Genomic DNA, 26,652 nt, shown 5'->3' with positions numbered 1-26,652 from the left:
TATTTGACAGAGAAAAAGCATGATGGACTTATGAAAATTCCATTTCATAATACAGTGGAACCTCAATTCTCGAACTTAATTCATTCTGGAATGCTGTTTTAGAAGAGATTTATTTGAAAACTGAATCATTTTTTTTCCTGTGAGAATTAATGTAAATTGATTGTTTCAATCTTTCTTATATACAGTATGTATCTAATGTACTGTTTAATCTATAAACAAATACTTCTTAAATTTATGGAACCACCCCCTACTAGCCTAATCGAATCACTTTCAGCACACATTCCAGGGGTGTCTTTCAGGTCAGCATGCAGCACCCTTGCTTTCTCCCATATCATTCATTACCTCTGAAACGCTATCACCGACAAACTGATTTTCACTTATCCAAATCAACAATTTTTCTACCTCTTCAATTGCCTGTAAAAATTGTTTCATGGGCACTCTCACATCCTTAGCAACAACAGCACTCTTGATGGCCTCTTTATGTTTTCAAATTGTGCTCATCCTCCATTTCCCCAGCAACAAAGGCAAAAAAGAAAAAGAAAGTATTTATAGCACAATTTTCTGAGATGTTAACAATAGCAGGTTAAGCAGTAAACTGACATACACTCTATTATCTCTTTTGTGGCCTGAGAGATGCTTTTTGTCATGCTCATGTATCAACATGGGAGGGTTGTCAGGTTGAGAATCGAAATTTTGTTTGACAACCAAGACATTACTTCAGTGAACAACATAAAGTAGTTGAGAACCAAATTGTTCGAGATGGGAATTGTTTGAGAACCGAGGTTTGACTGTAACATAAATAAGTCAACACAGAGCCACTGTTGATTGGTTATCTGACAGATAAAAATTTCTCTCTAAAACTCCAAATTTCTATCAGACATGTTGTTTTGAAATCATTCATTACAAAAAGGAGTGTATGCTTATTTCTGTGAGTTGGGGTTGGGGGAGACATAAGAGAAGAAAGCATATGCAGTGCATCTGCTCTCATACAAATTGTATAGAAATTGAGGGGAAACTGACTAAAAAAGAAAAAACCACAGCATCAGGAAAACTCGCTGAGGACAATAAACTTTATTTTTTAATGATTACTTCCAGGACAGAAGAAGAAAAAGAGGTGCAGGCAGAGGGACGAGGAGAAAACTATGGGATGGAAATGCTGAAGCAAGGGCAGGGACATGGAGATGGACAATGAAGCCTGGACCATGCTAGCAGTCAGGGAGGTACTGAAGAGAAGGCAAACATTGCAGTGACTCCAGCATCCCAGATTTTTCCACCCCAATTCAACAACAAAAAGTAAAATCTGCTTGCATTATTCTTCCAAGAGATTGGAGCAAGATTTTACTTTGCACTTACCCTGTAGTACTCTCTTAGGTAGGTTTCATTCATTGTCTATAATAATTTAGCTTAAAAGAAGTAGTTTCTCTCCAAGAAGCCGTGCAGAAGATTTGCTGGCCACAGATGTCACCTACAACAAACTAGCCCCATTTGAGTTCAACCACCATGGAGCTCTTAAAAAAAAGAGCTGCTTCCCCGGTGTGAGCACATGTCAGATCAAAGTACTACAACCCATTTCTCAAACCCAACCTGAAAGCCTTCCACATACGCTGGAAGCAGCCTAGTAAAAGAAGTGCTTCTCACAGGAAGACTGGAACCTCTGCCCAGGCTGCATGCTAAGCCAGTGTCACTGCCAAGGGAGTGGCAGCCAGCCTCGTCTTAAAACTTAAAAAAACTGGTTTTGAAGCCCGTACCCGTCTTTTTCTAACTGACTTTTTGCTTCTCAACATTTCCAAAGGGAAGACTGATAATGGCATTACTTAGTAACTCAAAATCATTTCTGAGGGGATTTAAAAAAGGCCTTTTTGGGCTGAGGCATAACTGCTTCCAAAGAGCCAATGCTGAAACCAGATAGTCAACTTGTCCCTAACTCTGCCTTGGGAGTCCTAGTTTGTAGCAGGAAGAAGAAAATATAGAGGAAAAGCATAATACATACATGAAAATCCCAAGAAAACAATTGTATTTCATAGAACAGTTCTATGGACTTAGAAGGAAAGTAAAAATCCTTGGAACACTTATGTTGCAGGGAACTGACTCATTTATTTACAAAGGCCTATATGCTTCCAGCCTAAGTCTACCCCATCCCTCCATCTAGATCACTGCTGAATTTACATCTGGAGAGGAGTTCACCATGTCTTCCCATGTGCATTGTTAGTTTTAACAAAACACCTTTCCACCAGCTTCACTCTAATACTCACTCTACTTAACACAGGCAAAGAGAATTAGAAATTGCTGAAACAAAAGGAAAAGAAGGGGAAATAAATGGCTCTTGCTCTCAAATCTATCCTTCCAAATAATTGGGAATCACTGCATTTCTTCAGGACTGCAGTCTATGAGAGCACAGACTTCCCTTAGTGCTCTCCCTAACACACAGGGTAGGTGGTACAGTTCCACTGTCCAGCCACAGGGACAAGGACAATAAATAATACCACAGTGCACAAGCATAGCCCAGGACTGTCGAATTAGAGCTGACTTCTTCACATCACTCAGAGTCAGCCTCCACTGAACTTAAGTGCAGACCCTTCTAGCCTAGTCAGTGACAGGCAAGTGGTGGTAATAGCAGGCTGGCCAATTAATTTGCTTTTACTGGTGATGCTATAGGGCAGGAAGGTGGAGATGAGAAGCTAATTAGAAATCTGAACAACTACTGATCCAAGTGTCCATCAGTAGCTCCCCCCAACTATAATCAATTGGGTTAGAAACTGAACATCTATGACAAAAAACACACAGAAATGCCTCAGGACTTTCCTGATTCTAAGCATGTCCAACAATCTAAGATTCTTATTCTTTCCAATGCTTAATGCTTAACAATTCTCTATAGCTCTGTTGCTAAAATCAACCCTTCTCTGACCCTAGGTCAGCTTTGGGGAGGGGGGAAAGTAGGAAGGGTGCTGCCTTTGATATGAACTTCAGGTGTTACTGCTTGGGTTGGGGGTGGGAGGGTGCTGGTTTTACCAAGAATGTTCAAAACCTATTGAAAGAACCAACCAAGAGAACCAAAGGCTGGCTTGTTCCAATAGCTTTTCCTGAGAACAGTCTGATTAAATGTGGGCAGTGAGTGACCTCAGGGGTTACATCAGTGTGTCACAACCAATTAGATACCTTAAGTCTGCCTGAAAGGCCATGTGGCCTGCGATCTTGGGGTGGCTTCTAGGCTTGACTTGGATTCTCCTCAAGCTCAATCTGCCTGATGATCTGTATTGGAGGAGGACAGAGCTGAACAAAAAAATCGATAGCTGCCCATTTCCCACATGGGGCCTAAAGTGCAGATAGGACTGGGGTCTAGAGAACACGTAAGTGGAAGCACAGAGCTAATATTAGAGCTCTAGATGCCTAATTTTTGGGGTAGTGGATGAGAAACCAATAAAAGAATTTTCCTTCTCTCCTTTTGGGATTGAATCCCAACATCTTTAGATACTACCCAGCAAAACCACCTTAACATTATAGCTATTTTGCAGGGATGCCCTTACCGTCAGGAACTTCATCAGGTCTCTTTCTCTTCTCGTACACAACAATGATCACCACAAGGATGATGATTTCAGCCAGGATTCCCAAGAAAGGCCAGAGTGGGGCCAGGTGGCTCCGTACCCTGAGGATGGTGACTTCGGAGTGAGTACCAACTGAGTTGGTGGCATTACATTGATACACGCCAGGGTCCTCTGTGATCTGGAGGTTCATGATGCTCAACTCAGTGTAATTTTCCTTGTTAATGATGAAGAAGCGGCCGGAGTTATTAGCAATATCCTGCTCAAGGGCAAAAAAAGTGAGAATACACAAAGATGAAAATAATTGACTTAGAATAAGTGATCCAAGAAAACCACAAGATTTGTCCAAAAACAGATGTTAGGAAATTGCTGAAATCACTATCTAGAAAAACTTGAAAGCATTTTACTCAGCACTCCACTAAATTTAGGCCATTCAAACAAAACGGTTTTTAAAGGCATTAACCTATGATATATAGCTTGGCAGCAAGAGGAAGTACCAATGTTTGATTTTAAATATTTTTCAAAATGTAACAGACTAGAGACCTGATGCACAAAATTTGTGCACAGGGTGGTGGGGGAGGAGTAGTGTCCCTCAGCCCAGCCTGCACCCTCTCCAATCTGGGACCCATTGGGGGATGTCTGACTGCCTGTTTAGGCCAGATCCTGATAGGCAGTCGGACATACCTCTTACAATCCAAGACTGCTGTCTCCCAACTGCTCGCCTGTCTGCCTTCCTGATTGCCCCTAATCACTTCTGTCTGCCAGCCTGATTGATGCCTAACTGCTCCCTTGCCAGCCTGTTTACCCCTAACTACCCTCCCCTGCAGGCCTAGTCACCCCTAACTGCCCTCCCCTGCAGGCCTGGTCCCCCCACAATTGTTCTCCTCTGCAGGCCCGGCCACCCCCAACTTCTCTCTTTTGCCGGCCTGGTCACCCTAAACTGCCCTCCCCTGCAGGCTTGATCACCCCCAACTGCCCTCCCTTGCAGGCCTGGTCCCTCTCAACTGCCCTCCCCTGCTGGCCATCTTGTGGCGACCATCTTGTGTCCACATGGGAGCAGGATTTTTGATCACATGGAGGCAGCCATCTTATGTGCTGGAGTGATGGTCAATTTAAATATTACTCTTTTATTAGATAGGATAGAGGCCTGGTGCGTGGGTAGGGGCTGGCTGGTTTGCCCTGAAGGGTGTCCCAGATCAGGGTGGGTGTTCCCTTGGGGTGTGGGGCGGCCTGGGTGAGGGGCATATGGTGGTTTGCAGGCCAACCATGCCCCCCGGCGACCCAAGCAGAGGCCCTGGTATCTGGAATTTATTTACCTTGTACAATTGAAACTTTGTAGCCTGGAGTGAAGCCAAACTTCCTGCTTGCTCCGTGGCTGCAGCCATTTCTGTTGGGATTTATGTATCTTCTATAATTGAAACTTTGTAGCCTTAAGTGGAGGCCTAGGCAGGCCAGGGCAGATGGAAAGCTTGGCTTTCTCCATTGCTGGGGAAACCCTCCCTCCCACCTGCTCTCTGTGGCTGTAGCCATCTTGGTTGGGTTTATTTGCATATTTGTTCCTGATTGGCTGGTGGGGCATGGCTGGTGTGGGGGGGGGTATGGTCAATTTGCATATTACTCTTTTATTAGATAGGATACTTAAGATTCCATAGTCATGAGAACAGGAGATGAAAATACCTATTGAGGAAACCCCAAACTGCTCTGACCAAAGCTCAAAGGTCTTCCCACCAGGGCCCAATAAAGAAAAATGGGCATATCCTTGCTAGCACTGCAAAATTCTAAATGTCTTGTTGTTCTTTCAGAGCCTGCTCTGAAAGACTAAATGCAGTATCTTCACCTCTCCATTCCTCATACAAATTCCCTTATTAAAGGGTTTCTGAAATGTAGTCAGGTTAGTCCTTATCAACACCTAAAATAATATTATTGAGAGGTCAAAGAATGTGAAGAAAAATTGACTTTTTTTTTTTTAAATCCTCATCCAAGGATATTTTTTCCATTGATTTATAGACAGAGAGAAATGGAAAGAGGAAGGGGGGGAGAGAGGAGAGAAAGAAACATCGAACTGAGGGAAACACGTTGACTGGCTGCCTCCCACATGCACCCCGGCAACCAAGATACGTACCCATGCCTAGAAATTAAACCCATGACCCTTTGGTCCACAGACAAATGCTTTAACAACTGAGCCAAACCAGCCATGGCAGGACTTATAAGTTTTTAATAAACTAGATTTGATCCTTGGTTTTGTCACTAATTTATCTTGGTTAAAAGGTAACCTGGAAGAAGCTGGATTTGATGGTCATCAGAAATGAAAAATGATAATTAACAAGTACAACTGATAAGTATAGTGTTGGGCATACAAGGACTGGGAACAGAAGGAATATATATGACACTTCTCTGACAGAAAAGATTAACCAAACATCAGTGAGTAAGAGAGAAACTAAGAGTTTAAAGCTTTGACTTTCCCAATACCATCAAGAATCATGCCACAGGGCAGGTGTCTCTATGGCTTAACAGGGGAGTTTTACCAAACATTCAAAGAATAACATTTATACTCCTCAAACTATTCATAAAAAATCCAAGAGGAAGGAACACTTCCAAACTCTTTTTATAAGGCCAGCATTATCCTAACTCCAAAACCAGACAAAGAGAAAAAATTACAGGCCAATATCCCTGATGAACATAGATGCTAAAATCCTCAACAAAATATTAGCAAATTGGATGCAGCAATATAAAAAAAGTTCATACACCATGACCATGTGGGATTTATTCCAGGGAAGCAAGGCTGGTACAACGGGTACAATGTTTGCAAATCAATAAGTGTGATACATCATATAAACAAAATGAAAGATAAAAATCACATGAGCATATCAATAGACACAGAAAAATCATTCCACAAAATCCAACACCCATATGTAATTAAAACTCAGCAAAGTGAGAATAGAGAGAGTATATCTAAACATAATAAAGGCCATATATGACATATAACCAACATCACACTCAATGGTCAAAAACTAAAACCATTTACCCTAACAGGAACAAGATAGGGATGTCCCCTTTCAACACTCCTATTCAACACAGTCCTGGGAGTCCAAGCCACAGTGATCAGACAAGAAGAAGAAATATAAGGCATACAAATTCAAAAGGAGGAAGTAAAACTCTCATTATTCGCAGATGATATACTGTACATAGAAATCAGAAAACACTAAAGACTCCATCAAAAAACTACTAGTTTTAATAAATGAATTTGGCAATGTAGCAGGATAAAACAATACCCCAAAATTGATGGCTTTTTTTATACACCAAAAATAAATTCTCAGAAAGAGAAACTAAACAAACAATCCCATTTACCATTGCAACAAAAAAATTAGGATAATTAGGAATAAACTTAACCAAGGTAGTAAAAGACTTGTACTCAGAAAACTACAGGACATTGAAAAAAGAGATAAAAAAAAAAGTAGAACAATCTACGGTATGCATTGAATGGTAGAATTAACATAATTAAAATCTCCATACTATATAAGGCAATCTACAGATTCAATACAATCTCTATTAAAATACCAATAGCATATTTCACAGATCTAGACTAAATACTCCAAAAACTATGAAACCAAAAATGACCATGAATAGCCACAGCAATCTTGAGAAAGAAAAACAAAGTTAGAGGGATCACAATACAAGGTATCAAGTAATACTACAAAGACACCAAAATCAAAAACAGCCTGGTTACTGACTAAAAAACAGGAATATAGATCAATGGAACAGAACAGAGATCCCCAAAATCGATCCAAGCTATTATACTAAATTAATATTTGACAAAGGAGGCAGGAACATACAATGGTGTCACAACAGTTTCTCCAATAAGGAAAATTGGACATGCAAACATGAAACCAGACCACCAGCTTACACCATACACAAGAATAAACTCAAAATGGATAGAAGACTTAAATATAAGTTGTGAAACCCTGAAAATCCTAGAAGAAACCACAGGCAGCAAAATCTCAGACATCTCTTGGAGCAATGTGTATATAGATACATCTACTAGAGGCAAAGAAAACTAAGGAGAAAACAAACAAATGGGACAACATCAAAATAAAAAATTCTGCACAGCAAAAGAAACCATCATCAAAATGAAAAGGAGCCCATTGCGTGGGAGAACATATTTGGCAATAATACATTTGATAAAGGGTTAATATCCAAAATATATAAGGAACTCATAATAGGATAAAGGCAAACAATCCAGTTAAAAAAATAGCAAAGTACCTAAATAGACACTTCTCCAAAGGGGACATACAGTAGCCCAGGAGACATAGGAAAAAATTCTCAAAGTCACTGATCATCAGAGAGATGCAAATTAAAACAACAATGAGGTATCACCTCACACTTGTCAGAATAGCTACCATCAACACATCAACAAATGACAAGTGCTGGTGAGTATGTGGGGAAAAAAGGAAACCTAATACACTGCTGGTGGGCATGCAGAGACTGATACAGTCACTATGGGCAACAGTATGGAGTTCCCTCAAAAAATTAAAAATGGAACTGTCATATGACCCAGTGATTCCAGTTCTAGGGATATATCCTAAGAAACACGAAATACCCAGTCAGAAAGAATGTATGTACTCCTCTGTTCATTTACAATAGCTCAATTTACAATAGCTAAGATCTGGAAACAGCCCAAGTGCCTATCAATGGATGAGTGGATAAAAAAGCCATGGCACATTTATACCATGAAATGCTTACACTATGCAGCAGTAAAAAAAGAAGAATCTCTTAGCCTTTGAGACAGCATGGAGAGTATTATGCTAAGCAAAATAAGCCAGGGAAAGACAAGAATCACATTATCTCACTCATATGTTGAATCTAATTAACAAAATAAACTGATTACAATAGAGATGTGGAAGCATGGAACAGAATGCTGAATCTCAGAGGGAATGTGGTGATGGATGAGTGAGTGGGAAGGGTTCAACCAAAGAACTTATATACATAAGACAATAGGATGGTGAAGGCCTGGAGTGGGTGGTGGGGGCGGACTAGAAGGAGTCAATGGGGGGTGGGGAAGGAAGAGGGCATATGTAATACTTTCAACAATAAAGATTTAATTTAAGCCCTAACCAGTTTGGCTCAGTGGTTAGGTATAGGCCTACTGACTGAAGGGTCCCAAGTTCTATTCAGGTAAAGAGCATGTACCTTGGTTGTGGGCATATCCCCACTAGGGGTTGTGCAAGAGGCAGCTGATTGATGTTTCTCTCTCATTGATGCTTCTATCTCTCTATCCCTCTCTCTCCCTTCCTCTCTGTAAAAAAAAAAAAAAAAAAAAAAAAAAAAAAAAATCAATAAAATTTTTTTAAAAAGATTTAACTTAAAGAAATAGAAAAAAATTCATCTAGATTATCAGCTTTTTTTTTTGCCAAAGGGCCTGGAAAGGGAATGGAAAATTATTACCCTCAGGATCTCTTTCTCTTAATAAATCTAAGATGTACTCTTGGGGGGGGGGGTGGGGAAAGAAAAAAGAATTATGCCAGATTCAGTTGGTCGTCCTGTGCACAGAAAGACTGGGTTTGATTCCTGATCAGGGCACATACCTAGGTTTGTGGGTTGGATTCCTAGTCGGGGTGTGTATAGGAGGCAACTGATCAATGTTTCTCTGTCTCTTAAAAAAATAAAAATAAAAAATAAAAAAGTATGTCTTCAAGTGAGGATTTAAAAAAAAAAAAAAAAAAGAATCATTAGGGAAAAAAAGTTTTTAACCTTTTCCTGGAACAGATACTGTCAGATTTCCAATTGCCCTTGGGTCTCATCAGGTTGCTTCAATTCCTAATCCTGTGTTTCAGAAATACGCTAACATTTGTTCTCTGCCTTGTCTTCCCCAAAACAGTAAGACCACTTAAAAACCATTATTTTTGTTAGGATAAACAGACTAGAACAGTGGTTGGCAAACACATTAGTCAACAGAGCCAAATATCAACAGTACAACGATTGAAATTTCTTTTGAGAGCCGAAAACCAACTTCTGCACCCGGGCCACAAAGTTTCAATCCCACTGCATGTGCGCACCCGCATGTGGTATGATCTGTGGATGAGCCACACTCATGTGGCTCGAGAGTCGTGGTTTGCCGACCACTGGACAGTAAAAGTTTAAGATTGGGGTTAGCTCTTTTAATGTCGTACCTTCAAGGCAAGCAGTCTAATCCCTTACCAGACAGTCAGCGTTAACAAATCATCCAAAGCGTTTCCATGCTGGACAGAAACTGTCACTGACCTCCAGATTCATGTTGCAACCATTCATATGACTGTAGAAAGGGTGACCAAAGCCATGCCCATATGGCAGTTGTAGCAGCTGGCCCAGATGTCTGGGCCTCCCCAGGCAAAAAAATCTAATAACCAGAGACCTCCTACTCACCATGAACAGACCGTTCTCCTTCCTGCGCCAGACCCACTCTGGGTGGGGATAGCCAACTGACTTGCAGTACATCATGGCATCCTGCCCTTCATTCTTGTTCTCGCTCCGTTTATGGCCAGTGATAGCAGGAGCAGCTGTGAGAGTGTTAAAAAGTTACCATGGGAGCCAGCTCTGAATGGGATACAAAGGCTCCACCTAATGGCTCAGAGCCTTGCTTCTAATATAGTCAGTCTTTAGGCTCACTCTCAAATTCAGCTTTGCTAATCTGCATTTCAGGTGAGAATAGAGCAATGGAACCAACCCCATCCCCTATCTCCCATCCACCAAAGCAGCACAAGCACACACCCGGTTAGGATTACTGAATGTGAAGTAAACCTACTTAAAGAGGGCACAGGCTTAACTGACCTAAAGTAAGCCATCCTTTAAAAATGAAAATAAGCTATTATCATCTCTTCTACCAGTCATGGTTTTTCTTAAAACACACTAACAATTATAGTTTATGTCCAATGTCATATATACCCTTAAGGAAATGAGGAATCTCTGAGATCAAACACCTAAAATTAAATCCTACTTTCAAGGTATGTATGAATTCCTGGAGAAGTTGTCTGATAAATATTAATGGCCAAGGCTCTGCCAGGAAAGAAGAAATCCAGGAAATGGTCTTCACAAAGGGAAGAAGGGAAGGGACAGGAGATTCAATCAGTGTCCCAAGAGATTTTACTTAACAGCTTAGGAATCTGACTTATGCATCTGATTTGTAGTAATCTCAATAAACCCAATCTTAGGGGAGTTTCTAAACATGCGAGGTGTCTTCTCTGCTTTCAGGAATCACTTAGGAAGAAATAAACAGCACCTATGATTTTAAAATTAGAAAAGTTTCAAGGATCCAAGAAGCCTGAGATGAAGGCTAATTCTTTGAAACTAGCCTTCTTTGATCTTAACTATATTTCCCAGCATAGTAATCTGAAAGCAATAAATTCAAAGTTGGGCCAGATATCGCTTTGTTGGCCAAGATGGGAAAGAGAATCAATAGGCCTGGTCCAAATTCCAGTTTTCCTGGTTCTTTAATTACTTTGTGCTTCAGTCCTGTACCCATTATCAAACAGAAACAATTCTAGCCCCTGCCTACATTGGATAGGTAAATGTCAATAAAACATTCATTTTGAGACTAAAAGCCTATGGAATTGTTATTGCCATATATCATGGACTGATCCCATGTTTCCCCTCTGACTGGCTTGGCTTTCTTGGCTTAAAAATAACCCAAAGTCCTGCTACTCTCAGATTGTGCTTTGCAGGTCAGCCCCAGAAGCACCAGGACAGGAATGGACTGAGCAATGCCCCAAGCTCTCTATAATCATTGCTTACCAAATAAGTCTGCTCAATACTACTCAGTGTGAGGTGTTTTCTAAATACGATGTTACAAAGGAAATGTCTTTTTGTTTTTCTAGGCAAAATTCCTCATTACAGGAGCGAGTGGGTCAGGCTGGCTCGATCTTGTTCCCACCAGGCCAAATTTCTCCCACAGTACTGGGCCACTTTTCAGTGGTCACCCTTCCTCAAAGAAAATTTATTTAGTCAATAGATATTAAAGACCATCTTAAGCACTTGAAGGAGTAAGCTCCATGGTAAAATACCATCATGGGAGAACTGGGTGACACAACAAGCAGAAGAACTACCACATCTTGCCTCTAGTTGACCCACTACATGCCAGATATGGCAGAGAGTTGTGGGGAGAAAGCCTTTCTAATAAGGTAAATTTTACCATAGTCATGAAGAAAATAAGGGTGTCGGCCACTCGTATCTGTGGGGAAACACTCCAAGTAGAGGGAAAAGCAAAATCCTGGAGGCAGAAATATGCTTATTATATATAAAGGGTAGCATGGGAGAAACACAGTAAGCAAGGGGAAGATGGCAGAATAGGAAATCAGAGAGAATGGAGCTCAGGTCAGATAGGACTTTGTAGGCCAGTGAAATGAGTGGCATTTACTCTGAATCAGCTGGTGAATAGTAAGTGTAGGAATGGAATGATCTGTATGTTTTAACAGGCTACCTCTTGCTATTATTATGTGGATGACAGTTGTAGAGAAACAACAGTGGAAACAAGACTAATCAGGTGCTATTACAGTAATCCAGGCAAAAGAGATGGTAGTTTGAACACGGGTAGTAGTAGAAGGGCGGAGATTCTGTATATATTTTATACATTAAGTTAATATGTTTGTTAATGGACTGGATGTGAGATGTGAGAGAAAAAGGAGTCAAGAATGACCCCATGATTTCTGGCTTGAGTAACTGAAAGAATTGAGTTTTCAGTTACTAAGATGAGGAAGATTGCAGAAGAATTAGGGTGCGTTGTTTGCTTATTTTTATTTTGTTTTGTTTGGGGATGCAGTAACTTAATGGTAGTAAAAACTAGGCATTTAAATTCTAGGACATGTTAAATTTAAAATGCTTACTGAACATTCAAGTGAAGCTGTCAAGTAGACAAGTAACAAGTATGAAGCTCAGGGTGGAGATACAAATTTCAGAAATCAGCTTACATGTAATATATCTTTCCACTTTCATTCTTCTTTGCCCCATGAAGAATACCCAATCTGGCCCAGTTATCTGACTAATTTCAAAAGTACTGTGAGTTCAGTACCATCAATTTTTGCCATGGGGACTCATCTCCAAGATTACATATCTGAAACACCTAAAACGCTAAAAGTTAAATTGGCTTAAGGCTCCACAGCCTCTAAAAGGTTGCTATTCTGAAAAGACAGAGACTTGAAGGTGAAGACGTAAAGAGAGGGGTTGAGATGGTCTTCCTTGGTGTTTAGGAGATCACCACTAGGAACTTAGTTAACTCCCATCACAGTTTGTTGGCCATGTTTACACAGTATAAGCCTATAAGAGTTTTCAATGGTTAGATGTATTGCTGCTTTCTCCACAATTTAGCAATAGGAATAACCCCTCCACCTAACATACTCAAAAGACTAATGCCCTCAATAGTCATTCTTGGGATGGAGAAAATATCACCTGTATACTCTGCAGAGAGAAAAATTAACCCAACCCACATTACTATATCCTTATAGGAAATTATGATAACCATTACTTTAGCCTTTGGGTCAATGAAAAGTTTTTTTTCACTTCTCTCTATCCGTTACAGTAGCTGCTCAATCAGAAAGCCTGTTCTTACCCTACCAGCTGAGCAGGACAGCAGAACTACAGAGCAAGAAATGCCCAAGCTCTCAGCACATGTCCGCAGTAGTCAGAGAGGGGGCCCCTTTGGGGCTCAGAGTCCACCAGTAGTGGTTTTAAAGTATCCACAAATGCTCCAATATTCTTCCCTTCAAGAGGTGGAACCTAATTTCCCTCCCTTGTAGTGTGGGCTGGACTTAGTGACTTAATTCTAATGAATAAAATAAAGCAGAAATAAATATATACAACTTTAGGTACTAGTTCAAAAGAAAGCAAGGTTTTCTCCTTGCTCTCTCTGAAATCACACACTCTGGAATGATGCTCAGACAGACTGTAAGGAGGCCCAGATAGTGAGAAACTAAGGCCTTCTGCCAATAGCCACATGAGAAAGCCACCTGGGAAACAGATCCTCCAACCCCAGTTAAGTTTTCAGATGACTGCAGATCCAGCCAATAGCTTGATAGACTCTGAGCCAGAACCATGCCACTAATCTGTTCCCTAATTCCTGACCCACAGAAAAACTATGAGATAACAAGTGTTTGATGCTTTAAGCAATAGATAACAAATATAGCCACCCAATCAAACACACATTGCCCTATTTGGGCCATATAGAGACTCTCTTACTCAACCAATGAACAACCTAAGATGGGTCATTTAAAATCCTTTGAGTTTCAGTTTTCACTTTTATAAAATATGAGTAACACCCACATACTTTCATAGAGGTCTTGTGAGGATGGAATTACATTTCTATAGCAATCTAGCATATGTTTGGAGTTCAGTGTCAAAAATAAACATTTAAATTGAGCTGTTAGTTGGAGCAAGGAAAGGCTAGGCCTAGACTCAGGCATTCGGAGTTCTAAGAAATCAAAAAGATGCTGATAACCGTGTTCTCTCCCTGTTTGCTGATATAAATAGGATTTCTGTTTGTGACTCTAATAAGGTTTAATCAGGTCAGACACTGACAAATTAGAGTCATTAATGACCTACTAATATTGATTAAGGTGCCTCACCTCATATGGACTTGCCATTTAATAATGAACGGCTTAATCATGTCCTGATGGTCTGAAGGTAGATCTGAGGAGTCTGACAAAGCAGACACTCTTTACTTCCCTGTACCTTCTCAAGGACGCATAGACAATGACAAGAATGAGGGCAGAAGTGGTAAGGAGGTAACAAAGAGACCTTAAAAGAGATCACAGACTCACTAGGAATAAACTCAATCTCTCACCTTGCTATCCACCTTCTCTAATCAGGTTAAAGGATATCCTTCCAGTATCCTAATGAATGGCAACGCAAGAAATCCAAAGGACTTTTAGTTACCCAGCAATGACTGACCCAATTTTTATGACCTGGGTCGAGGACAAATGCACATTCCTCAGTACCTTCTGTTGCCTGACTTGCCTGCACTTCAGCAAAGCATTCAGCTTCATTGCCAGGGTGGTGGCCGTAGAAAGTATCAACTTACACAACAGCGATATGTTCAGCTGAAGTTGATAAGTAAAGTTAAACATAACCGAGCCAAGAACAGTATGTGGCCTCTTACATGGACTGCTTATTTAGTGTTCACTTTTCAAAGTAAATTCTTAACTTCACAACTCCATCCTTAAAGGTGTTTTCAATGAGTGGGCTATGTCTAAGTAAACGTAATGATACTGTATAAACCATTTATTTGCCTCCTTTATGCAAAATATAAAATTCAAGATGTACCTCATTGTTGCTGTAGGCAAGTTAGAGACTTGGCTGAAAGCAGAGGGAGTGTTAAAATTTACTGCTAACCAAAGGCTAAGCCCCACAAGCAATATGCAACTGATCAAGATGGAAGCAAAAAGGATGTCAGCTTTTGGCTCAACAGGCTTCTCTACAGAGTAGGTTCATGGCTGGTTATGAAAACTAGAGCAGTCGGAGACTTGTGCTGCCTCCTACAGATGAGGCTTTTCCCTTTCCTGCAGCTGAAATCGCTGACTAGGAAGCACTGAAGTGATACTAACCTCGGTTATACACTATAACCACCCAGTGCTCTTAATAAGCTTGATTCTCAGGCCATAGTTAAACACATAAAATCAAATGTGAGAACCACTGCTTTAACACCAGTCATGGCACCAGTGTTCGAGATCAGGGGGGAATGTTCAATAAGATAGGGAGAAGAGTGAGCAGAATTGTGCAGGCCCTAAACTTTAGGGCCTAAAGTAACATTCTCAAAGCTGAGAAGGTGAAAGTCACAACCACCAGGAAAAGCAGCTTAGAAAATATTTCCTCCAATAACCCAACGATTTCCTCATCTGTGTCCATAAAAGGAAATCTCAGACCATAGGAGACCTGCCGAACCTTAAAGACCCTCTATCTCAATCTACTTCATCATACATTGGGCAGCTGAAAAAGAAAAGTGACTGGTAAAGGTCACTAAGTTTAATGGCAGGGCCAGAATTAGAGCCCATTTCTTCTAACTTAGTCTGAGTCCTTTCAGTTATGTGCTGAACATGGCCACATGGTTTACTGTTTAGGGAACAGGCTCTGGCACTAGAGCACCTGGCTCCACTGCTTAACTCTGTCACTCTGTGCAAGTCATTTAATTCCTTTCAGCTTCAATTTCTCACCTGGAAAGTGGAGATAATAACACCATTTACCTCAGAGTTGTGAAGATTAAAGCCAGATGGGAAAGAAAAGGGCTATGGGCAGAACAGATGCTAAAGAAATATATATGTATAGTCTGAATTATAAATGAAGATTTTCAGAGACTCCTGTCAGCAGAGGTCATTTATGTTCCCTGAATCCCCTGGAATTTCTGTTCTCAAGTACAGATACATCTTATCTCTCTATTACTCAGCAGATTTTTCAAATCATTATAGTTATAAAAAGAAAACTGTCCTTACTCCACCCTATAGGCACTTAGGAAATAAAATGACTTTATATTAAAATGCTTTGGGAATAACACACCACCCTCTTATCCCACTCTAAATGCAAGGCAATTTTCTACCCTACCACACTCGGGAGCTAGCCTAGAATATGACTTGGGGCCTGAGGCAAACCTTTAAAAACTTACTCAAAAAAAGCCAAGTGGTCAGTCTTTACCATATAAAACTATCCATTACCTGAATGACGATAAATGTTTCATTGTTTTCTGTCCAGGTATTCAAGAAGAGAGGGAAGAGAGAAAGACTAGAATTCTTTAAGAATTTTCTTAAGAGACTAACATATTTGTCCAAGCTAGTCACAAAATGTTTTAGGATTCTATAAAAAGAATTTTCTTTAGACCTAGTTCTTTAAAACCAGGATTATCACCACCTGCTCTATCCCCTTCAAAAAGCTATTATACAGTAAAAATGCAACAATGTATAGTCTGCACCTTCACTATGGCAAGATACCATCTAAGATGTAACTTCCTCTGGAAACACTCTTGCCCTCTAGCCTCCTCTTCCCTACCCCTCCAGATCACTTCATATCTGCTCAACAGAATGTGAGGAAAGGTACCTCTGGGCCACTGAATCCCATCTCAAGCAGCCAAACTAATGGAAAAATAAACTTTGTTTCCACTCCTGAAAGTGCTGCTTAGAAATCATTGACATCAAATCACTAGGATTACAGTTCATCAGAGCTTGTAATTGTATGTAATTATCTTTTAGGCTTGGAGAGGACTATTAACTAGATACACCACTTTCCTTCTCTCACACATCCTGTTCCCTTTGCACTTGGACTTTGTGCCAAAGGCTCAGCTTGGAATGTTGCAGGTCCTCAGGTCTTACATAGAAGAGTCTCCCCATGGAGCTCAGCTCACCCAAGTGGGAAAATGCCCTTGGCTGGCTGAGAAAATGCTTTCTCATACCTTCATCCTCATGTTGAACAAATGTGGCATTCTTTAAAAACAAAGGTAAACCCAGATCTCTCCAAGGAATGCCACTGAATTAAACAAATTCAGGTTCTCTGGCCTGTGTAGAGTGAAACCATGCAACTATGTCTCAACCCCTTCAGGCTTTAGAATTCAGCCTGGCAGCCAGAAAAGGTACTGGCTGTCAATGCACTCACAAGTCAGGACTGTGTCATCAAGACATTACTTTCATTTAATAACAACATATAATAGAAACTTTAAATGTGTCTAAGTCTACTTGAATTTGAATTTTTAATCATCCAAATATTTTAAGGAACATTGAATACCTACTATATATGCCCTTCCTATTTCCTAAATGTATCCCTCTAGCTTCTAAAGGCCATACCCTATGGATTTAAAGAACAGGATGTCCTCCTAAGTAAAATTAAAAAATAAAACAAAACAAAAAACAACCCTTCATCTCTTCAGTCCAACTTCAAACAGTAACCCTGCCTCCCCATGGTCATTTTATAAAATGGAAAAACAAAGGACTAGGAGTCAAAACCTAAGGTTCTATGCTAGCTTGACCACCAACTCACTGTATGGCACAGAGCAGTGGCTTCATTTTTCTGGGTCTCAGTTGCTTCTTTGAAATAACACAGGAAAGCTGTGATTAATGATGTACTTAATTAGTTCCAACTCATACAGTTCTATTAGTCTTTCTTAGATCTTTCTGCTGTAGCCTCATCTTTAACATGGTAAGTGCCCAGTCACCGATGACTAACATTATACTTTCTGTCCAGAAGACAAAACAGGCTGGGCCCTTAACGTGTTAAGATGCCATGCACCCAGAGTTAATAGAAAAATTCTAATGGATTATCTATAAATAGCTAATGTTTACCCAGAACACTGGAGAGACCTATGTAATAATACTCAGAAGGCACCATTCTAAGAGCTTTACATAAGGTTGAACCACACACAGCTGTCAACATTCAAGCATTTTTAACATACAAAAACAGTAATTTCATATGGTTCAACCTATTGTGTAAACTTATTTAATCCACCTAACAAACCCATGGGGCATATCTTACAAATGAGGAAACTAAAACATACATAAATTAATAATTCATCACAGTCCTGTGGGCCGTAAATGATGGGGTATGGATTTAAACCTGGGCAGCTGAGCTCCTGAGTCCTAATAAAGTTATATTGCCTCCCATAATGGAAACAAGAAAAGCTTGAAGTCTGGGACTCCAAAATAGTATCTTGGAAGAAGAGTGAGAGCTTCACACCCACCACCTCTATTGTGTTGTACCTTTCACTTCAATGGTAGCATTTGCTTTAGGAGCACTGTGAAAGTGATATACACAGTGGTATTCGCCTGAATCTTCAGCTCTCGGCTTACTGATCCTGCAGAGATGAGAAGAAAAATCAAGTGAGGAAGCTGGAAACAGTCAAAATATACAAAATAAGTATCCAGGGGGACAACTCTGCTTTCCAAATTGTGCCCCTGAATACAACTTACCTCCTCCTATCTATTTGTATTACTGGGTGCCAGAAATACAAAGATGAAATGACACAAGTTCCCAAACCTTAAGGTAGTCAGTCTAATGGCGCAAATAAACCACAAAACAAGTAATCAAAATAAAAGGCTGTACAAAGCATTATAATCTATATTCAGATATAGAAGATAAAGCCATCAAAAAGACTTATTGCTCACCTTCGTAGTTTCAGTCAAATAAATAAGAACAGGGAAAAATGCAAACTTGTTTCTGTGCTTCCCTAGGGAACTTTTTATTTTTATTTATTTATTTTTAAATATATTTTATTGATTTTTTACAGAGAGGAAGAGAGAGGGATAGAGAGTTAGAAACATCGATGAGAGAGAATCATTGATCAGCTGCCTCTTGCAAACCCCCCACCGGGGATGTGCCGCAACCAAGGTGCCCTTGACCGGAATTGAACCCAGGACCCTTCAGTCCGCAGGCTGACGCTCTATCCACTGAGCCAAACCGGTTTCGGCGAGACCTTTTTTTAAATAGTCCTGTACTTCTTACCCTGTATTTTAGCAGCATGCCTTTCAATAAGTCAACTCACTAACAGGACCCAGAGACAGTAACAAAACAAACAAAAACCTGCCATCAGAGCATATGCCAGAGATGTAGCTGAACTTTTACATGACCTGGCACTTTGCATGACCTTGCACCTTGCCCATCTTCCTAGCCTCCTCTCAGCCACTTTCCAGCCCTGCTGGTCTCCTGTGTTTTTTTAATGTGCCAAACTTGTTCCTATCTCAAAACTTTGACATTCTTTATATAGCATGCTCTTCCCATCACTCTTAGCCACCTAAGCCCCTTTTCCATTATCTTGGCCCACCTCTCACCCTCAACTTGTGACATTCCTCTTCCTGACATTCTCTCTCAAACTACATTGTACTTATCTCAATGCATAGTTATAGAAAGTGGGGCAAAAGCAGGTTTAGAGTTGTTTGCATGAAAAATAATGTAATCCCATATAATAAAGAGCTAATATGCTAATTAGACCAAATAGCCGGACGACCTTCTGGATGAAGCTGGGGCTGTGAGGGGCTGTGAGGGGCTGTGAGGGCCTGTCGAGGCTGCAAGGGCCAAGCCCCTTGCATGAATTTTGTGTGCTGGATTTCTAGTAACTTATAAATAATAATATAGAATAAATTCTGTGTTTTGTATATCCACAAATGTAAACCTACTCTGCCCCACCATACTTTCTGTATATTTATGTGATTGATAATTGCCCATTTTCCCAAAAAAAGAAGTTCTATGAGAATAGGCACTATTTTTTAAAAATATATTTTATTGATTTTTTTTTTTAGAGAGAGGAAGGGAGAGGGATAGATAATTAGAAACATGAATGGGAGAGAAACATCGATCAGCTGCCTCCTGCACACCTCCTACTGGGGATGTGCCCGTAACCAAGGTACATGCCCTTGATGGGAATCGAACCCGGAACCTTTCAGTCCACAGGCAGATGTTCTATCTAGGGAGCCAAACCGGTTATGGCGGATAGGCACTGTTTGGTTAATGCATAGTTCTATACCCAGCATGTAGCCTGGTACATGGAATATAGTAAAGGAATGAACAAATGCTGAACACAAACTCAAATGAATGAACAGCTGTGCACAGATCCAAACCAAATTAAGCAGAGTGACAGAAAAGACTGTAGGAAGTATGTACAATGGCCAGAACAGCACTTCCTTGAATTCCACAGGTCATCTAAAATAAGCTTTCTTGCCACTGTGGACCAGCTTCACACCAGCTCAGTCCAGTGTAGCCTATACATCACTTCCCTAAACATGTACAGAAACGCTGGTGTGTAATTACAGAAAGCAGAGAAACAATAGCCTTCAGGCTAGAAAATAAACATTCGATAGTTCCTGCTCTTTTGCTCAGTGGTTAAAATATGGTAGTTGTGATGGTCACATCTCTACTGCACTAGTAAATGTCAGAAAATCTCCTCACCTTGACCACTGACTGGCCCAATGCATTTATCCTCTTACTGTTAATTCTAAAAATAAGAGTTAAGAGACCATGGATGAGGAAAGACACTGCCCATCCCCTGACTGTCTCAGCATATCTATGGTAACATAATAGTCTCATAGGAGCAGTTAAGAGTCTTCTCAATTTGACATAAGTGCCTCTTCTTAAATTAATATTCTTCCAACAGAAAAGCAGACACGACTAACCAGCTTGCAGCAAATGTCCCAGAACTTGGAGGAGAAGCAGAAGCTCTATCTCCAGGGCTTAGATGGACTCTAAGTCCTTGAGATTTGGGAAGAAAAAGTCATGCCTACGGGCTGAAATCTTCCCACAACATTCCCTATGACTAGCTATTGGGAAGCAAGTGAGGCAAATGGAAAATGTTACTATTGGCTAAGCAGAAGCAAGATCTGAGACTGGCTCCAGAGATGACTTATTAGGTGGCCCAAGGGATTCATCAGTTGTTATTCCACAAAATGTAGGAGAACACAGATTCAAAAAAAACTCTTGACAATGCAGAACACTTCTGGAGAGCTTTAAATATGCTGAGAAAGCCCTAACCAGTTTGGCTCAGTGGATAGAGCAGACTCAAGGGTCCCAGGTTCGATTCCGGTCAAGGGCATGTACCTTGGTTATGGGTACATACCCAGTAGGGGGTATGCAAGAGGCAGCTGATTGATGTTTCTCTCTCATCGACGTTTCTAACTCCATCTCTCTCCCTTGCTCTCTGTAAAAAATCAATAAAATATGTTACAAAAGTAATAAAAATATAAATATGCTGAGAAAAAAAGAGAAAATGCATTTATAAAGTCAAGCTCAAACTTTATGAAGTTACAATTTAAAGCTATTCGGGTAACAAAGCACGAGACCCAAGAGAAACATGACTGGATGTTTGGTACACTGAAAGAGGTATTATAAAAAATCAAAAACAAAACTTATAAAACTAATGGACAGGCCAAGAAATAATGCCTTTTACTCCACCCAACACTTCTACTTGATTAACCTTTTCCAAACTGTAAGGATATAACAGAGGCTTTATTTCAAAGTTTGTATCAGAAGAAACTACAGTGGAGATAGATTAGCTTGCCACTTAACGATATGGTACAGTAGAAAAAAAATGATGACATATATTCCAGAAAGAAGACCTGAAACCTAGCTTTGATTCTGAAACTTATGAGACATAGTATTTGGCCTTGAAAGCAATCAACAGTTATTTGAATCTTAGTTTCATTACCACCAAAAAGGAGAAGGATCCATGATTAATGTGGATCAACTAAATAAGGGGTAGGAAAAAAATCTCAATTCTGCAAAATACTGCAGAATGGTCTTGCTACACTGGATACACAGGTTTTCATATTCTCACTGCAGTGTACTCTTTCTATGCTCTGTATTGTGCTGCCAGCAGGATTAGCTGATCCTTTTCCAGATTAGTTTTTAACCATGAACAAACTATTCTGAAAGCTGAGGTGCCATGTGTTACTAGATATTCCAAAAAGCACCAAATCTTTGGGTGCCAGATAACATCAACCAGCAAATATCTCCCTTTCATCAAGGATTATTTCCAGGCTACCATCCTTATTCCAGATCACTAAACAGCCCTGTTTCCACTGGTCCTGATCAAGTTATGGTTATATTAAATACTCCTAAAAGGTAATTCAGTAGGAAATCATCTACCCAGTGGAAAGGTCACTTAAGGTGGCCTTGCTCTAAAATCTGCTCTAACTACAGGATTAGGTCAAGAGACCTGCATTCTAATTGTGACTTTCCTATTGACTAGCATTGTGACCCTGAGTAAAATCACTCCCTATACTCTCAGTCTCTCTATTATCATAATGACAAGATCATCCACAGCTCATTAGAATCATTTGAAAATCTTTTATAGATTGCTGACCCTCACCTCAGATATATTGGATCCAGGGGTCCTCAAACTTTTTAAAGTGGGGGCCAGATCACGGTCCCTCAGAGAGCTGGAGGGCCGGACTATATGAACTACTAATTCCTACTGTAACACCTCGGCTGCGCTCACTGCCCAAAAAACCTGGCGGGCCGGATCAGACTCCTCTGCGGGCCGCATGTGGCCCGCGGGCCGTAGTTTGAAGACCCCTGGATTAGACTCTCCAGAGGAGGACCATATATATCTCATGTCTCTCTCACATACCATAATTCTGGATTATGAGTGTCAAGTAAGCTCAGCCACACTCCTTCCCATCTTCTCAGAAGATGCAAGCCCCTCTCACCTGTATTCCATGTTGCTGGCATTCTTACGAGTGGCAGTCAGTTCTATCCCATTCTTTGTCCAGTAGCTGTATGTAAGGATGTGAGAGCTGGAGGTGAGGTTACACTGCAGGGTGATAGGGAGAGCAGGGTCTCCAATAGTGACTTCTCCACTGGTGACAATACTTGGCTCTGTAATAAGAGTGCACAATGATAGGGAGCCATAGCCTTCCATTCTCTGAGGCCCTGGCCTGAAAATTGGACGGGGTAGAAAAAGAGGGAGGGTAGACAGGACCACATAAGGAATTTCACTTTACCAACTTTGGAGGAAGTCAAGAAAGGAAAAACAATGATTATACGCAAATGATCACTAGCGCAGACAACAGTCTGAAGACCAGTTGGCCTAGATGTGAAAAGAATGCGAGTATTACAGGTGCTTATACTGGCAACAATCCATTTATACTTTTGAATACAACCGCTTTATGGCATAAGAACCACCAACTAATTCCCCTCCAAATAGAAAAGTCTCCACCTTGCAATTCTAAAAATAAAGACAGTATCATTTATATAACTAATAAACTCCCTATGGAGTCACTAGGACCTTGAACAGAATAGCAATAATTAGATAATACATGTACGGGTTGTCCTACATGTAAGTCTGATAAGCCCATGGCAAACCAGTCATGGTCATTTATTACGGGGAGGTGGGGTGGGGAGGGTAAGAAGCTGGGGGAAGGCAGTATACATCCTAAAAGCATTTTCCAAATTTTGCTGAGAGAAAATTCTTAAGAAACTATTAGTTCTCTCCAGCCCATAAAATTACTTATTCCTAAAACAAAATTATTTTTAGAACTGCATTTTTAAAACATTCCATTCTGAGATAATATAATTGTACCTAGAATATGGTATATGTTGGTATTATAGGCTCCTGGAATTTTAGACGAAGGACTCTTAGAGTTCTCTGAATTCCACGTTTTAAGAGCTAGAAAGGTAAAATGACCTGTGCAAGGCCATTATTATTATTAGTGGCAAAGCCAGGCCTATAAAACACATCTGGCTCAATTCTGTATCCCTGCCCCCCACTCCAACCCAAAACACCCTATATACCTTCCACCCAAGGCAAGTTACATAATTATCTTCTGGTTCTATCCTGGGCTAAGATAACCTGGGTCACTAGTTTTAACATCTACAAAAATAACCTAAGTCAAATGTTATAGCACAATGACCAAAAAAATTTTAAGGTACATATATCATTCCTGGAAGGTTCATCCTTAAAGCACTTTGAATTCCATCACTGTATTAAAGTCAAGATGTTGTTGTTATTTATCTTTACTCTTTTCCAGGCTTAGTTCTTTTTTCTATTTTGGTCAATCATTTTCAGGGTAAATCTAAACTAGCCTTCTTTTCCCATTCCACAATTAGGTACTTGCTTTTTTTATTTCTTTTCCCCCCAATTCTTTTTCAGAAATCCTTGACTGACTTTCCATATCCCTGTACCTGGCTACATCCTGTCTACAACTTTCCCTGACACCATTTATGAAATGTAATGCTGAGGTTAATTCTAGAGGACAGAACTCTCTCCCTCCACTGGAACTAAGCTGTACTCATTTTGTGGGGAGAGGAAGGGAATAAAGAGGTCATGGAACATTTAAAAATTGTAATGCCCAAGGACCACCTTATAATGTAACATTTCTGACTGTACAGGTCAGACCGAAAGAAAAAATGTGATAAAGCAAATCCTTAAGTTTGCTCAATTAAATTGGTTCTCACTATTTTCTAACTCTGGCCAAAGGATAGTGGTTATCTTCCAGTCAGCACTGGTGCTTATTGGTAACATCAAACAGGGTCTCTATGTACAGATAATGGAGGCGTAGCAGCCACTAACACAAAAGCAGATGCATGTAAACATGTTAGCGCAGTGGTGTCCCATGGTTTCCAAAACACACTGGACAGTAGCCAAATCCCTGGGTCTTAAGTGGAGCAGAACGGCTACAAACCCTGCAATCGAAGGCGCACACACATCATTAACAAAAAGCATCAAAACTCCGAGAAAAATCAAAACCAAGCAAAAACAAAAGAGATAACCAAAACTCCACAGAAATTAAAAAATATAAAGATAACATTAAAACTCAAACACACTTTTAGGTTTTTGCTAAATTTTTATTATCCAATGTCATTTTCTGTCTCATTTATTGCTCTCCTTCTGGTTCTTCCTCTCAGACTACACTGAGAAAGGGCAAACTCTGAGGATGAGGCCAAGAGCTTTCAGATGTTTAAATACAAGAAAGCCAAAGTAAATGCTACTGTTACCTGTGATGATGCAAATGACCATTACAGCTCAGGGTTATTAAGAAGTTGATAAAAGCAACCTGGTAGAGTTTCTGCCAAGAATTCTTGGAAAACAAAAGAAAGCACTTTTCCCCTAAGTGTTAAAAGATCCGGAGAGAGTCAGCTGGGAGCAAGTGAATAATATAAATAGGTTTAAATATAATTCTGCACATAACTGCTGTATATGGACCAGTGTTAGACCATCCTCTTTGGGCACAAAGCCACATCTGCATTCTGTACCAGGATGAAGGCTGGGTTTTTATTTCTGTGACCAAGCAATGCCCTACAAAGTCCAAGAAAGATGAACATTTATAATAAATCCAAGATTTTTTTACCTGCCACAGATTCCTATTTAGAAGCAGTAGGAGATCCTTACCTTAGCCATCATTCATATGTAGAACATGCAGTGGCCAGAGAAATATCCCAAAAACTGGGCACATTTCTCTTCCAGCCTTACATTACTCAAGGAGCTTTGGGGAAAAATACTTCCAGGAGGTCGTTCTTGGGCATAAGACTTCAACCTTCCCCAAGACACAAGTCAACATATCCTTAGGCAAATGTCCTTGGGGATCATAAAACAATCTAACTAGAGTGGAATCAGGGTATTGAAAAAAAAAAAAGGAGGAGGAGGAAGAGGAGGAGCAGGAGCAGGAGCAGGAGGAGCAGCAGCAGCAGCAGCAGCAGCAGCAGCAGCAGCAGCAGCAGCCTAGCTCTCTAAAACTGTTTACTAGGGTTAAATAACTGATAGGGAAGTCTGAGGAAATACCAAACTAGCCAGGGTTCCATTCAACCTCACGCAGATACCCTCAAATTTAGGAAGCTTACCTGCAAGTAAACTGGGTGAATGCTCCATACTCTCAAGTCTGGCAGTCCTCTTCTATCCCCAAGGCATGACCTTTTAACTGGGAGTCTACTAGAGTCAGGCTCCTGGAAATATAAATTGCAAATGGCAGACCCCAGTCCATGCCTATACACTTTTCCAGATCTTTGTGTCCATTTGGGTAATTCTACTTTTTTAAGGAAAGGAGCAATGGGGAAGGAGAAGGAGGCGTCCGAGGGGAAAATTTTGTTAGTAAATAAAAAATATTACTGAGTTAATGTTCCCCATTTTCACATAGGCAAGGTTTTCTTTTTCTCTTTCCAGAAGCAGGGTCTCTGATTCAACAGTGCCAGCAGCAGTCGCCTCTCTTCTCTCTCCTCAAGGCCTCTTTTCTTCATAGGCATATTTTTAATTATTATAAAGGATGACTAACTTGCTATTTTATTTTTATTCTCTCTATATAAATCAGTTCTTTAAGCCAGAACTGGCTATATGTCTCTTACTGACTGAGTCCTTGAAGAAAAGGTGAAAAACACAGATCTTTTAATTAAATAAGGAATGTTCTCTCAATTATAATCAGGTCAGATGTAGACCTAGAAGTCTTCCTGGCTGAGAGTACTGGCTCTGTAGTGGCTTTCCCTTCCTCTCCTTCCCATCACACAAGTAGCAAGATACTTTTCAGAAACAGAGATGGCCCCAAAAGCTCCTGTGTCTAATGTCTTATTTGTACTTGCTACAACAGATGCAGGGGATGATTCTGAGGCAGCTCAGCTTAACCTCATCACTCAAGAGGAACAGGGTTGGATTCTAGTTAACTTTTTTTTTTTTTAAAAGACACAATTAAAGGCTAGTGTGATT

At 40.3% G+C, this 26,652-nt stretch overlaps 1 protein-coding gene across 2 annotated transcripts in view; it reads right to left on the bottom strand.

Moving 5' to 3' along the window:
- Positions 1-26,652, bottom strand: part of NPTN (neuroplastin) — a 77,434-nt gene that overhangs the window by 6,648 nt on the left and 44,134 nt on the right. For both annotated transcript variants that reach the window (XM_084906104.1, XM_084906105.1), the window contains 4 exons: positions 22,670-22,838; positions 18,233-18,327; positions 9,939-10,072; positions 3,525-3,798 (listed from right to left, as the gene is read on the bottom strand). In XM_084906104.1, the coding sequence (XP_084762230.1) occupies positions 3,525-3,798; positions 9,939-10,072; positions 18,233-18,327; positions 22,670-22,838 (672 nt within the window). The remainder of the gene's footprint in view (positions 1-3,524; positions 3,799-9,938; positions 10,073-18,232; positions 18,328-22,669; positions 22,839-26,652) is intronic.

Source organism: Pipistrellus hanaki (genome assembly GCF_964339955.1).
Source record: "Pipistrellus hanaki genome assembly, chromosome: 1".
NCBI classification, from domain to species: domain Eukaryota; kingdom Metazoa; phylum Chordata; class Mammalia; order Chiroptera; family Vespertilionidae; genus Pipistrellus; species Pipistrellus hanaki.
Note: the sequence above shows the minus strand (reverse complement) of the source record. Positions and strands in the feature narration are given on the sequence as shown.